We start from the raw sequence: 15,596 nt of genomic DNA on the forward strand, positions 1-15,596 counted from the left end.
CTCAGCTAAATATTGGGGGGAGGAGGAGCAAGAGGAGATAGGGTGTAACAGGGAGGCTGAGGGCGGGAAGGGAGAACATGGAGAAACAGTGCCGGTAGGACAGTGGCTATTCTCATGAGTTAAGTTGGAGGGCTAGAGTGACAGCCGTCACACCCAGAGTTATAGGAGAGGGTAAGTAGAGGCCTCTCTGAGTAGTGAATAAGGATGCATGCAGCGTGCGTGCGTGCGTGTGTGTGTGTGTGTGTGTGTATTTCAGTTCATTTTGAACCTGAAATGCTAGCATACAAACTGGAGCGGGTGGGCAGCTTCCCCCCAAAAGATTAACATATCAGAAGGCAGGTGAAAAACAATGTGATTATTTTTTTGAAAAATCTCATGATTTTAAGACAAAATGATTTTTTGGGGTCTGGCATGATTTTTGAATGTTAGGTAATAGTAGGCATTGGAAATACACTTGGTAATACTTAAGAATGCCAGTTTTATGCTTGCTTTTCCCCTCAGATAAATGGCATCTTGAAAAATTAGCTATTATACTGCAGATAAGAAAAATTTGTCCTTAAAAGCCAATCATGTATAAAATAAATATGAAAAGAGAAGTAAAAGCTCTGGACAAAAGGAACTGAAGTCTCATATATCAGACTGAATTTATGAAAAGAGCATAAGGCTTGTATCACAGGAGAGGGATTCTATAGTAGATAATGATATTTTGTGCATACAGATTAGCATTACGTGACCATCATGTACGAAACATGAAAGAGATATTCAATATTGCTATTAAGACAAGATACTATAGACACCGTTTGTGATATTTACAAAGAAACAAGACTTTCCTAGCATTCTAAATTGATTTAACGCAGCTAAACTTTCAAATCCTGAGAACAATTTTTCAATCAATCAATATACATGTGAGATTTACAAGGGGAAATGGACTTTTCTGTTATTCTAGTTTTGATTTTGAAATGAGTCAGCATTATGAAAGCTTTCAAGTCCTGTGTACCATCTTTCAGTCAGTTGAGATTAAAGTCCTCAGAAAGATTAATGGTAGAGTTGGGATTATGGATTTTATATATCACTCAAATTCAAAATTAAAGGTAGCAGAAGTACAAGGATAATGACAGATATATCCACCTTGTAATAGCTATGAATAAATGGAATTGAGATCATAGGAGATTGAATACAGTCAAATATCTGAATAGACATTATTAATAAAGATTATTCTTGATGAAAATGCAGACACTGTAGTGACAATTCCTGAAGGTAGTTTTCTTGAAAATATTCTTGTTTCCACAAACAGCTATGTGGGAGAACATGACATGGCCTACTGATTTGTAAAGACTTTCTGTTCTGGAGGGATGGAAAGTGCGATAATGAAATGAACCCCCTTCATCTGACAACTTAAGAGTGTGTGAAATGTTGTGGTATTAATTTGTCACCATGGGTGAACTTCAGAAGGTTCCCATTTCTCAATGGTGTGCATGCTTAGAAAATTTACCAATTTCTAATATGGAACAAAGTTACAAATAGGATTAGAATGGGTTAGTATTCTCCCAAGCTGACTAAAAGGAGCAATATTCCTAGGTATATATGCCTCTACTTCCCAATACTGTAGAGGAAGTAGAGCCAGACATCTTTAGGAGATAGAGCTTTCTGGAAACCTTTAAGCATGAAAGGAAGATATTTAGCAAGAAACAGGAATCTCAAAGGTATTTCGAAAAGAGTTTGGAGAGGTCATTAAGTCCTAGAAGAAATGCAGGAATATTTCCCTGGCATGACATCTAGATACTTTTATTAATTTTTGCAAGTGGCCATTCAGAACAGGCCACCAATCCTTCTATTCAACCATCCACTGAAGCACAAGGAAGATATTTCATCTTTGGGTTGAAGTGAATCCTTGCCTTGCAGAATTTATGCTGTGTTTGTGAATCACGATCAAGATCTCATCAGCATCTGGCTTTTGCAGATGTGCTCTGCTTCACTTGGTCTGTTCCACACCTTATCACAGCTTGGCACCCCCTGACACCAAGATGATGCTTTAAAAAACAAACAAAACACAACTGAAAAAAAAAAAAAAGGTTAAAAGGTTGAAAAGAACTGAGTTCAAAGGGTGGCGGGGGAGATGGATATCATGAAGAGCAAATCAAACAGCATTCAGTGATATACCACAGAGATTTTTTTTTTTTGGCTATTTATGGAAAATAAGTTATTGATATTGATTTATAACTAATGTGCTATTAGGTTCATGTCTACCTTTCAGAAGGACACTGACAGGAATAGACAAGCAGAATAATTCAGGACCGGATAGGCAGGATGGAAAATATTGACCTTGGGAGAAGGATTGGTTTGTGTGGAGTGAAGGGAATCTGGTGGACTGGGGCAATACTGTTTAGGTGCATGATCTTTTGGAATATAGCTGGGCCACATAGGGGGAATGGCCCTGAATCCTGAAGTGCTACAGAGAATACTATTTTTCCTGAAAGCATACTTTTTGATTCAGTTCAAATGAGCCTCCTGGCTTTACCAATCCCCCAACGCAAGTTATTAAATGTACAAAAGATGGGGATGAAGCACCAGAGGGACTTTAAGAGCAGCAGACACAAAAGAGCTGAGAAGATTTTAAAAATGAATGAGAGACATAAGGATAATAGTTCCAAAGTCTTTAGAAATTGCTGGGGATGATGATAAAGGAGGAGATGGTTTAAACTGAGGGAGGATTTGGAAAGGGAAAATTTGAAAAAAAATAAGCAAACACTGAGTGGCTACAGGATTAAGTTCTTTTACGTGATGAGGAAAAAGGCAGGAAAAAATGGGGAAGGAGGAAGGAATTTGAAAGTACAGAAAAGAGGCAGGAAAACTGTTTGATTACATGGAAGAATAAATTTAAAATGTTATTACTGGGCTCAAAAATATATAGGCCAAATTCCTCCTGGTTTTGGCTTGCACAGCTTTGCACATGTAAATATGTTTTCATATTATTTGATAAATATAAAGTTTTCTGAGTATTAACACTTATGTGCATAGGAGCTAGTACTCAAAAATGCATGAATAGGTTTTGAGTGTGCACAAAGGAACTGAGGCGTTGCCAAATTTCTGATTGCAGAAAACCAAACATCCTTCCCCCACCCCTGTCCCGCCCCTTCCCCCTGAAGCCCCACACCTTCCCCGCCCCTTCTCCAAGGCCCTGCTCCTGCTCACTCCATCTCCCCTCCATCTGTCACTCGCTCTCCTCCATCCTTGCTCACTTGTTCATTTTCACTGGGATGGGGCAGGGGTTGGGGTGCAGGAGGGGGTGAGGGCTCTGGCTGGGGGTGCAGGCTTTGGAGTGGGGTGAGAAATGAGGGGTCTGGGGTGCAGGAGGGGGCTATGGGGTGGGGCCAAGAGGTTCAGAGTGTGGGAGGTGGTTCCAGGCTGGGGCAGAGGGTTAGGATGCAGGGGAGAATGAGGGCTCTGACTGGGGTTGTGGGCTCTGGTGTGGGGCCAGAGATGAGGGGTTTGGGGTTCAGGAGGGGGCTCCAGGCTGGGGCAGGGGGTTGGGATACAGTAAGGGGTGCAGGGTGCAGGCTCTGGGAGGGAATTTGGGTGAGGGAGTGGGCTCAGGGCTGGGGCAAGGGGTTCAGGTGCAGAAGGGGATGCAGGGTGCAGGCTCCAGGCGGCACTTACGTCAGGCAGCTCCCAGAAGCAGTGGCATGTCCCTCCTCTGGCTCCTAGGTGGAGGCACTGCCAGGTCTCTCTGCGTGCTGTCCCATCCAGAGGTGCTGGCCCTGAAGCTCCCAATGGCCGTGGTTCCTGGCCGATGGGAGCTGGGGAGTGAGCGCTTGAGGCAGGGGCAGTGCGTGGAACTCCCTGGCTGCCTCTGAGCCTAGGAACCAAAGCGAGGACATGCCACTGCTTCTGGGAGCTGCCCAGAGCCAGGGGAGGCAGGGAGCCTGCCTTAGCCCCACTGCAGAGCCAACCAGACTTTTAGCAGCCCAATCAGCAGTGCTGACCGGAGCTGCCAGGGTCCCGTTTCGACCGGGCGTTCCAGTCAAAAACCAGATGCTTGGCAAGCCTAATTACAAGTTCACCAGCAAAGTATTTTTCATAATTTTAAAAATATTTCCCCCCACTTCTCAGCACATATACTCTCTCTCTCATTAATGGATTCCATGACATCTGCAAACAGAAAAATAGTTTGACATCCATTGACTTCAGTGGGCTTTAGATTAGGTCTTGGAACAATAACTGTGTCTTGTGATATGGGCCTTTGGAACCTCAACCGAAGTCATGTGATTGCATCTGAGACTGGCAAGACATGTTTCTTGCCAATGCTTCTGTGGTCAAATTTTGGGATTATCAAATTTGACTGTGTTCCTTTAAATGTTTCCTTAATGGTAACAGAGGATAAAAGCAGCCTTAAAAGTCTCAGGAGGAATGTATGAATTCTATAATAGTAACAAATGAGTGTCAGGCTGTTTCAATTCTACACCCACGTGCAAGTCACCTACTCAGTATTGCTAACTGCAAGCATTAAAAAAAAACATGAATCAAGGCCCCCTCCCCACCAAATCTTGATATGGCTTCCAAATCATGAGATTTTTTTTTCAGAAAAACTAATAAGTTTTAGGTTCTTTTTATTTGCCTTTTAGTTTTAAGCCTTTCTTAAACTTTTCTTCACAACCATGAGGACTAAAAATGAATAAAATAAATAAATAAAGGGAAGATTCTCACATTCACATGACTCCATAAGCTGGGGCTTTAAGAACAGCACCAAATATCACAAGTCTTAAAATAAAACTGAGAGAGGTGGCAATTCTGCCTACTTACATACACAGAACTGTACCATGAAGCTTTCTACCAGATAGTCTGCCTCCTTGACAGATTTTTTTTAGGCTATACAAATCAAGGTTAGGAGGACAGATTTAAACAACATACTGACTGCTGCAGTTATCTTGTGACAAGTAGTCACCTTCCCACACTCCATTTCTCAAGGGACTTCCCAAAGGATTTTATACATGAGTCAGTTTCTGAGAGGAGGGAGAATATGCACACTGAAAACATGAACAATGTAAGATTCCTCAGAGCACGTTTGAAGATAGAGATTATCTACAACAATGGATGAAAGATGTTAGAATAAAAGTCACACAGTTCAAAAAGGAGGTTTAGTAAAATACTGATACTGGTCCTCTGCACATACACCCCCATTTTTTTTATGGATAACAACTGACCTTGTTGTAATTGCTGTCTCTGTAATAGTACAATACAGTATCATCAGTTCTATCACTCTCTATCACAATACACGTTGTGACAGGGTCGGGCCAGATGGCTATAGGAGAGTAACAGAAGGCAGATATATAAGCCCCAGGCTAAATAGGTCCCTTTTCCCTGGGTAAGGTAACAGGGAAGGTTCCAGAACAATCAGGAACCCTCTGGAGACAATTAAGACAGGCTGATTAGAACACCTGCAGCCAAACAAGAAGCTGCTAGAATCAATTAAGGCAGGCTAATCAGGGCACCTGGGTTTTAAAAAGGAGCTCTCTTCAGTTTGTGGTGTGTGTGTGAGGAGCTGGGAGCAAGAGGCACTAGGAGCTGAGAGTGAGAACGCGGACTGTTGAAGGGCTGAGGTGTACAAGCATTATCAGACACCAGGAGGAAGGTCCTATGGTTAGGATAAAGAAGGTGTTGGGAGGAGGCCATGGGGAAGTAGCCCAGGGAGTTGTAGCTGTCGCACAGCTGTTCCAGGAGGCACTCTAGACAGCTGCATTCCACAGGGCCCTGGGCTGGAACCCGGAGTAGAGGGTGGGCACAGGTTCCCCCCAAATCCTCCCAAGTCCTGGTCAGACACAGGAGGAGTCGACCTGGACTGTGAATTCAGAAAAATGGCCAAGCTGAGGGCTGTCGTGAAGCTCCAAGGCGAGCAAATCCGCCAATAAGCGCAAGACCCACCAAGGTAGAGCAGGAACTTTGTCACAACGTGTATATTATTTATATGCACAAATGTCTTATAATGACAACTGGAAGCAAGAATAAAGGAGCACAAAACAGTGGTTAGAAAGCAGGATAAGAACTTCCCTATTTCATTAATAAGAAACACAAAATTTCATTACTCATTTTACAAAATAATACAGTCACCAAATATAATTGAGTGTGGTCTGAAAAAGTCATTATCTCAGGGCGAGAGAGCAAATTGGACCTTTACCTTCTATTCGGAAAGGACTCATTTAATGTGTTTCCTCAAAACTGAAGTGCAGTTTCAACAGAAAGAAGAACCAGATCTTCCTCTCTCATATCTATCTCTTTAGATAGCCGTATCAAAAAAAAGTATTGTGGTTTAGATTATTTTATGGCTTCACATTTTGGAGAGAGCTTAACGCTACTCTTATCATCTGCATGTGACTATCCCCTTTTGAGTTTTGTTTGTTTTTTTTTTTTTGCTAGGGGACTGACAATAACTACTCTTAAAATGGCTGTAATTTTCCAATTTATGTGCCTAAAGTTAGGCACTTTAATCCATATTTAGGAACCTAAATTAGGGATTCTGTGGTGCATGTCTTGTTCTGTGGGCTGAAGAGACCTAGCATAATTTAGACAGCCCAGGGGGGAGAGGGAAGGCTGTCTAAGGTCGGGTCTACATGCAAAACTTATAGCAGCATAGCTATGTAGGTCAGGGGTTTGAAAAAAACCACACTCCCTAGAAACATAGTTAAGCTGATAAAACCCTCAGTGTAGATGCACTTATGTGGCCAGAACAGTGCATATGATGCATCTACATCAGGGGGCTGACCTCTGTAGTGCAGGCATAGCCTAAGCGACAGCAGTCTTGTCTTGTCTTGTCTCGTCTCGTCTCTCTTTCTTTCTTTCTTTCTTTCTTTCCAAAAGCCAAAGTCTTTATTGCGTGTTAGGGCCGAGGTCCAGCCAGCGGGACCCTCCAACCGCGGCCGCCCTGCGCTGCGCCGGCCAGGGGCAGCAGCCACTTTGGGGCCCATCCTCCGCGTGGGAGGGAAGGGGTTAATCGCTCAGGCTTCCTTATTGGCCACAGCACTGCCTGGAATCTCTGCAGTGCTGTGATTCTATAGCCACCCTCAGCCCCACTCCTGCCAGGACTCTATACAGGGATAAGTGAGGGGGTCCTTGTGAGGCAGCTTTACAGCTATGTTCTACAGTGCCTATGCCTGGAGAATCCTCCCCTACTGGGGTATGGGGCATTTAATCCTCTTTGCCCTGCTCTGGCTCTTTTATGCAGTGTAAAGGGGCCAGAGTGGGCCTGAAGGTCTCCGCCCTGATTTTCAGATGGCCTGAGCACCGAAAGCTTCAACTGACTTAAATAGGAGGGGCTATGGATTCTCATCACTTTTGAAAGCCAGGCCTCTTATTTACGTGCCTAAATATGAATTGGAAAGTTTTGGCTAAAACAGTGGTCAGGGGGATAGATGAACCTCAACTATAACATTCTTATCAGTGACCTCAGTGTTTAGATACTCTGGGATACTATAGAACAAGGTTGTGATACACTTTGTTTCTTCTGTATGCTGAGCACACTGCACACCTCAGGATCTTCTTATATCTCTCCAATCTCCCCCACAAGCTCCCTGTCTGCCAACCTCCCATCCCCCTCTATTTCAGGGACCCCCTGCAATCATCTCTTCTGCTGTGTGCCCTCTCTTCCCCCTTGCCCTCCCTACTATGTCCCCCCATTCTCTTCCTCCATGCCAGGGCTCTTTTTGCCACCCACTCCAACTGCATACCAGGGTTGTGTGTGCCACCCGTTCCCTCATGCCAGGGCCTTTGTATGCCGCCCATACTAGGGCCCCACCCCATTCCCTCTGCAAGCCATGGGCTATGTATGCCCTCCATAACTCCCCTTCAACACCCCACCAGGGTTCCCCATTTCCCCCCTGTTCCTCCTCATTCTCCCTGCCCTCCCCCCCCACCGTTCTTATTCTCCTTTCTGTTTCAGGCGAGGTCTACACTACAAAGTTTTACTGACATATGCTCCAGAATATGCCAGAATTCCCCTCGTAGATGAAGCTTAGCCTGGCAAAAGAGTTACTTTGCCTGTGTAGCTTATGTTATTTGGGGAGGTGGTTGAATGATACCTGTAAAAGCACTTCTTTTGCCTGTATGAGATGTGTTTCCACCATGAGGGGCTTTCCCAGTACAACTATACCAGCAAAGCATTTGCAGCGTAGATTAGCTGTTACAGCGTTAACATTTTTAAACTGTAGTGGGAGGGTGTACCGAGGAAAAATGAAGGGTACTGTTAGGCTGGAATATGTTAATGGTTAACTGATTCTTTGATCGAAAGACAACTATAGAGGTCGCTGATGCTGCTAGCTCTCTTGTTGCAGAATGATTATTAAAAAGGAGTACTATGGACATATACCATTTAATTATTTACTGGGTACTGCTATTTTACTTTTAAAATTCTTCTACTAACCTTAGGTGGTTTAAAAGGATAGTCTGGTGAAAAGGTAATGTCAAGGAAGAAAACTCCCCCTTCATACACAGAACCTGGAGGCCCCAGTATAGTTGACCTCCATTCATAAATGTTGTCTCCTTTGGGTCCAGCACTAAAACAGAAAACAAAAATATGGCATAATGAGTAACCACATAAAACTGAGCATATAGTACATCAGTTATATTTATGATAACATTATCTGGCAATCACACCAGAAGCAAAAAGAATATATTGCATTCATGGAGCTGTTCCCCAATAATACATTTGTCTGATGCCATCTTCTTTTTCACCCAAAGTGGTAATCAGACACGTAAATGTAGTATAATCACTGTATTAATAAATTATTCAAATAATTATAGAAAGATTAGCTTCCTGACTGCAACTAAAATATTCTTAGCGGAGGGAGGTGAGGCAGTATTTACAATACAAGGAGACAGAGACTACTTGTCTGTCAGCCATGCAGTATTCAACTACCTCCTTATCCACCTCATCACTAGGTGGCATTGCAGCAACACACATTATTATACAGGACAGACTGCATTAAAATCTTGGCACCATACAAATGACCTTCTGGCTGGATGCTCTAAGTCACTATTCTAAATCACTCCAATGACTAATACAGAAGGCTGTTTTACTCTACAATTATTACAATGTACTGAAAAGCTTATCAAAAGAAAGAGATACTAGCAGGTTAAATTGTAGGATTATGTTAATATAAATTCCTCATTTAAACTACCAGAGTAGTAACATATATTTAAAATGTACAGAATATAGCTCTATATTTGGAAAGAGAAAACCCCCCTCCTGTATTCAATCAACATCTAGGCACATTGAAAACTAATATATTTTTTGCAACACGGCTTCCATATAAATCAAAGTAACCTCTTTTCAAATAACACAAGCTCAGCCTCAGAACCATACATTTTATTCAGTGTGGACTTTCACGTGCAGGATTTTATTTGCAGTGAGCACAACCCTAACGTTTATTTTTTCTGTGGATGTGTTAGTTACTTGATTTCAGTAAATATCAATAACATATTCAGATCTAATTAGTTGATAAGCTAGGTTCTAATACAAGTAATATTTCGTGTTTGAAGAACCTACAGAATACCTCTAGGTTAGTGGTTTGTCTATATACAACAACAACAACGTCAAACATTATTTCTAATTAAGATCAGTCATGATGGTGACTTCTGTGATGTGGGCACCTACCATATTTTACAGGAAAGACGGGTTAGTGGATTTTTCAAAATAAGTGTCACAGTATTTTCTTAAGGCATTTCTTATGAAATAATTCTTGTTATGACTGCAATAAAGAATTCCAGAGCATGCAGGGTTTGTGAAATAGCTGTATGTCTAGAACAGATGAAAGCTCGTGGCTATGCTCCCTGCCTCACAATGTACCCAAGGCGTACAATTATTACATAACATCATGTCATGTTCACTTCTCAACTATTCATTTTGTTCACTGAAAGTTAATAAACCCTCTTCCACCTGAAATTCCCTCAGCTCCCTTCATTAAAACATCTGATTGTATGATTCCCCACATACAACTGGGTGACTTACTACTGTGCAGTGTACCAGTTCATTAGTAATGATATCTACATCAATTTTCTATAAGAGCTGCTAATGCATCTTGTATTTCTAAACTACACACTTCTTAACAAAAATGTGTTGCAGACACTATCATATTATGGAACCATCATCTTATAATATCAGCCATGCTACCAAAACTAGCAATTGCCGTAAAGATAAAATCTGTCTTTTTAAGCATCACAACAGCAAAAGAGTTGCTACCCATCTGTATCTCACAATGTCTGTAATACATCAGATTGCTAGCTGCCAAACAAATTTAATTTACCCGGTTCTCAGCTTGCATTAACCTTTGAATAATAAAGCACAGCTGAGACTGCTGTAAGAAACAAACCAGAGAATTAATAATTAAAAACACCTCTACAGCCTTTGGAAAGACCAATCATAAGCCATCAGGGGAGGTTTAATTGTGACTGAACTAGGCATTAAAAGGGCTAATTGTACACTTTATAAACCTAAACAAATGCTGGGGTCACAGCACTGCTACAGTATGTGAGGGACACAGAAAACAAAGCCCTAAAAGCACTAGGCAATTAGTTCAAATGAAAAAGGCAAGAAGTAAACGCAGTCTAAACTTTACATTAAAAAAAAACAACAACCCATAATCTGCAAAGAAAATCCCTTGCCATTTTCTACAGAGACAAATTTTCTAATATTGGTAAAAGCAACTACTCATTTGATGCCAGCAGGCTAAAATGGAAGTGATATAAATGTCAAACATAGATAAAAGGTTAAATACAGTAAGCATCAAAAGAAAATCCTATTTTTACTAGACTCCATTTAGCCTGCGTGAGACAGCTGGGCTCTCTTTTGGTTTTGAGTACAACTCGTGCTTTTGATTCTGGAGAATCAAAACTTAAAACTGTACCCAGCTGCCTATTATACTTACAGTTCCATAACTTAATTTGATCATATCGTTTTGCCTACATGTTTAGCAGTGTTAGCATTTGAAGTCAACAACCTCTTAATTCGAATAGTAGAAAAATGCCACATCTGTCAATTCAACTGTTTCAGCATGTCCAGCTGCACGCCCAGCCTGACAGCACTGCGATGGACACTGATTTATATTAATTCAAAGATTATCTTTGCAACCCAGAGGGACAGAAACATTATAATTATTTATTTATTTTAAATAACAGCTTAAATTATGTCAAGGGTAGCAAAACTCTGTGTCTGCAATGTTTGCATATTTGGATGATCAGTGACAGTAAGCTTGGTCAACCGATATAAAATAGAGATTTATGTGCACAATGAAAGACCTAACAGCAAGCACCAGCATAACCCTTCTTCTCTTGCACATTAATAATACTAAAGTTCAATAGATGTATTATTTCTTTCCCTTCTTTCCTAATTAAGGCTTTTATTATAGTCACCATTTACGATATTGACAACAAGAGTGACAACACATGAGGTTTCTCTAGAGAAAATTCCCCTATGTGCAAGCCCTCAGCTAAATCAGGGTTATAATGCAAGAGAATTTAATTACCCTTCTCTTTACGTGGACATTTGCCCCATACAGTGAAGTCCACATATTTTACATTCAGTGTGATTTATATTCCAGCTCCATTAATATTATTGGCAATTCAACCAAAGATCTCAATGAAAGTAAAGTAAACATCTCAGTGCTTGAAACTGTTATCTTTGTAAGGACTGATACAGATGGACACCAGTTTGGCAAAGGGGAGATTAAATCATCTAATGCTGAACCGACTCAGAGCAGAGCACATAGAAATGCTGCTTCCCACTCAACTGATGTTAAACCAGTCAGTTTCAATAATGGGGATAACGATGGCTGTAGCAGTTCCAGATGGAATCAGATCAACCATAAAGATACGGTAGTTGGGATAAGGACTGATCTGTCAGATATGCCAATGATTCAGTCTCCAAATTTGAGACCTGATTCTTAAATACTAAAAGCGGTGAAAGATATAACAAAACAATGAACAAAACAAGAAGAATTCAGGGCCATTCTAGAGCTGGCAATGGACCTGTCCAAGATTTCGAGCATCTATTTCAGGTGAAATTTGTAAGAGATGGCTGACGAGCTGTAGTGTAAGCATATGTCCTCATAGGATTTGATTTAGCAATGACTTGTCCACTGATAGCTCTGTATTGTCATTATTCCCTTACAATGAATGATACACTCCATAGTGTACTGTCTGTCATATCCACTGGGGACACTCTTCCACAGCTCAGTGGCATACTTGGGGGTGGGATGATAACAAGTCAGTTCCATGCCACCTCCAGAATGACATCAATATGTAAGTGCTAAATTAAGGACAAAGAACTGGATAATTTAAAAATGATCTCCTGTATATTTCATTGTGCAGCACATCTCTCCTAACAGGAAACATACCTCCCTCTCTGCCATTGCCTCTAGCCTATGTGCAATCTACTTACAGGTGAAATGTGTGCACACCACTTAGAGGAGAAATATATGTCCCTCAGATGCTTCAGAAACAACTGTAATTGAATCCATTTTGTTTTAAATGTGGCTAATGTGTTGAGTATTTTCTATTCTCATATCATATTTTAGGCAGGCAGCTGCTTGAAAGAAGATGTACTAAAAGCTGCTTGTCCAGTACAAAGCATGATGAACACCAAACCTTAACTTCATTTAAAGAGTGCACTATAATATTCAGGTTACACTGGTGTATTATTGAATTAACGAGAGTTCCATTACTGCGTCAGTATTACTACAGATTGTCCTAGACATATTATTAAAGAGAGTTATCTGGAGAACAGAACAAAAACATGGTTGATTTTTATTTTAATCAGAGCTGTAAATTTGTACATAAATCTACTCACTTTACAGAGTGTTGGTCAAAATCAATGAAAATGCGAAAGGTCAAAGAAATAAAAGTATCTCCCATGTGGGTTGAAGTAGACAAATGGAATCAATTAATCACAATACTGTTATTTTCAATTAGATTTCTTAATCAAACATATGTTTAGTGTCAAAGGACCAAACACTTCCTCCTAGTTCTGTCACGGTAGGGAGCATAAACCTGTGCACTGGGTAAGGGAAGTTTTGGAACATGGGAGGGCCAGTTCAAGGCTATGCTCCCCTTTCCCTCTCCTCTGGATCCTACTGGAAATATGAATTTTGGCATCTGACCTTACTGCCACATCTGCAGGGAGGAAAAAGAGAGATTACCTACCATCCTTAATCAGAGTTCTTCAAGACGTGTGGCTCGACTTATATTCCACCGTGGGGTACACATGTGCTCCATGCACCTGCGACCAGAATATTCATACTGGCAGCCTCCGTTGGTCTGTGCCTGTGCACTTTCTTGCCTCAGGTGCCAAACTGAGGAACTAAGGACCGACTGCCTCTCCAGTTCCTTCTCTACAGTGAATCAGAGTTATGATCCAAAGCAGAGGGGAAGAAGTGCAGGTAGTAGAATACAGATAGAGACCACACATCTCAAAGAATTCCCATTACAGAAGGTAGGTAACCTCTCTTTCTTCTCTGAGTGCTGGTCCCTATCTGTATTCCACTCTGGGTGACTGACAAGCAGTACTCATGAAAAAAGGTGGGCATGAGGACCCTTGTGGTACTGAAATTGAAGACCAGATGATGCATCAGGTGAGGGGTGTGCACTAGGGTATAGTGTTTTGTGAAGGTACGAATGGGACTCCATGTGGCTTCTTTGCATATGTCAATGAGAGGTACTTCCTGAAGCAAAGTTACCGAAATGGCCTTTGCTCTTGTGGAGTGCGCCCTCGCTCTGTGAGGTAGAGGAGTCTCAGACAATTGGCATGAATATGGCATCCATTGCTAGCAGCTGTCCACTCTGTTTCTGTCTTTCGCTACTTTCCCCTGCTGCCTCTTGGTGAGCTTCAGACAGTGAATGAAGCACCGGCAGAGCGGGTGTTGGAGCAGCAGGGAGTCCACAGCTGCCTATCCAGATGCCACAGTGATTCCAGTAGGTGTTTTACAAATGTGTGCAATAAACAGTTGCCACAGAAACCAAAGGAGTAAACTGCTCCACAACAAAAACAAAGGAACACCAGCAGCCAACTCTGAGACCCCCTGTGGCAATGGGCATGGTGCTTTGGTTAGTAACGCCTCTGCTATGAATAAAATAATCATAGCAAAATCTGAGGAAACGAAAAGAAATAAAATAAAATTAGGGTGAACCAGGCTGGGTAAAATAAGAATGACTTCAATCATAAACAAACATTACCCATACACTTTTCTTTTCTTTCTTTTGGTAAAGATTCAGAAAGCTCACAAAGCCTCATTTCCTCATGATTTTCATTTTCATGAACTTTCATTTCACCTCCTTGTTCTGGATGAGGCTGAAAAGTTCATGTCAAAATTCTGTAAGAGTTGCTTTTCTTAGGGTATTTCCAGACTTGCTCCCTCTACTTAAAATTAGAGATCAGGCCTAGACAGAAAGTTTGGCTTCCTGGGATCTAACATTCTAAAGTTTGGGGTTTGAGCTGGATTCAGTGCTTTAGTTCAGCACATTAAATTGCTGTAAGTTTACACTGTGCCTTAGTCTGAGGATCAAACATAATTAAATTAAGACTTTCAACACCCTTTCTGAGAGACAGGAAAGTTTCATTATCCCTCTTTTACATGAGAAATATGAAGCAAAGCAGGGTTACCAGGTGTCCAGTTTTTGACTGGAATGCCTAGTTGAAAAGGGACCCTGGTGGCTCCGGTCAGCATTGCTGACCAGGCTGTTAAAAATTCAGTTGGTGCAGGGCTGGCAGGCTCTCTTCCCAGCTCTGCACGGCTCCCTGGAAGCAGCGACATGTCTCTCCGGCTCCTCGGTGGAGGGACGGCCAGGGGGGCCTCTGTGCACTGCCCCCGTCCTGAGCATCAACTCCACAGCTCCCATTGGCCAGGAAGAGTTTGTAATGGTAATTGGTAAAAACAAACAAACAAAACAAAACCATAAAGGAATAGCAATGTGTCCTTTAATGCATCTCAAAATATTGTATCCATATACTTATTAGAGCAACTGTGTTCATTATGTACTGTAGTGCCTCATTATAAGACTTCTCTAGTTTCAGCAATGGGTCTCTCAGATGTATTTTTACTACCACAACCTGAGATGTAATTTATACTTTGGGGCTATCTGCTCTTTTCGTCTTGGCAACAAGCCTGCAGTACACTAAGTCAGTGAGCAAAAGGCTTTATGTGAGGCATCTTATTTGCTTTCTTCTGATTATTTTCCTCTGAGTACCTGTCACTGAAGCCATTAAAAATTACTATGGGAATGTGAAGCATTGGTTCCCTCCTGCTGATGGCATGTTGTGCTGAGAAATGCATGATTTTGGCCACAATAAAAACAACATATAAACACAAAGTGAACAACATATGGTTGACTTCATCTATGTTTCTTCATTTAGTTATTTGTCTCTAAATCCCCCCCCCCCAATAAAATCATTACAAAATATTCTAGCACAGTAATATATTGGGGTTATTCCAAGACTACTGTACTTTGATGCCTTTATTCTTTGTAGTCCTGTCCTCAGAATGTCCCTGGGATGGGAACTATGTCCTAATGCATAAAACTCTTATTTATATTATAGTATCTACAGCAATTTATTGATG

At 41.5% G+C, this 15,596-nt stretch overlaps 1 protein-coding gene across 2 annotated transcripts in view; it reads right to left on the bottom strand.

Annotated features, from left to right (window-relative positions):
• The window catches only part of UBE2E2 (ubiquitin conjugating enzyme E2 E2), a 335,608-nt gene that overhangs the window by 54,439 nt on the left and 265,573 nt on the right, over nt 1-15,596 (bottom strand). For both annotated transcript variants that reach the window (XM_037890424.2, XM_043540931.1), the window contains one exon: nt 8,411-8,543. In XM_037890424.2, coding sequence (XP_037746352.1) covers nt 8,411-8,543 — 133 coding nt within the window. The remainder of the gene's footprint in view (nt 1-8,410; nt 8,544-15,596) is intronic.

Source organism: Chelonia mydas, chromosome 2, assembly GCF_015237465.2.
Source record: "Chelonia mydas isolate rCheMyd1 chromosome 2, rCheMyd1.pri.v2, whole genome shotgun sequence".
Classification (NCBI taxonomy): domain Eukaryota; kingdom Metazoa; phylum Chordata; order Testudines; family Cheloniidae; genus Chelonia; species Chelonia mydas.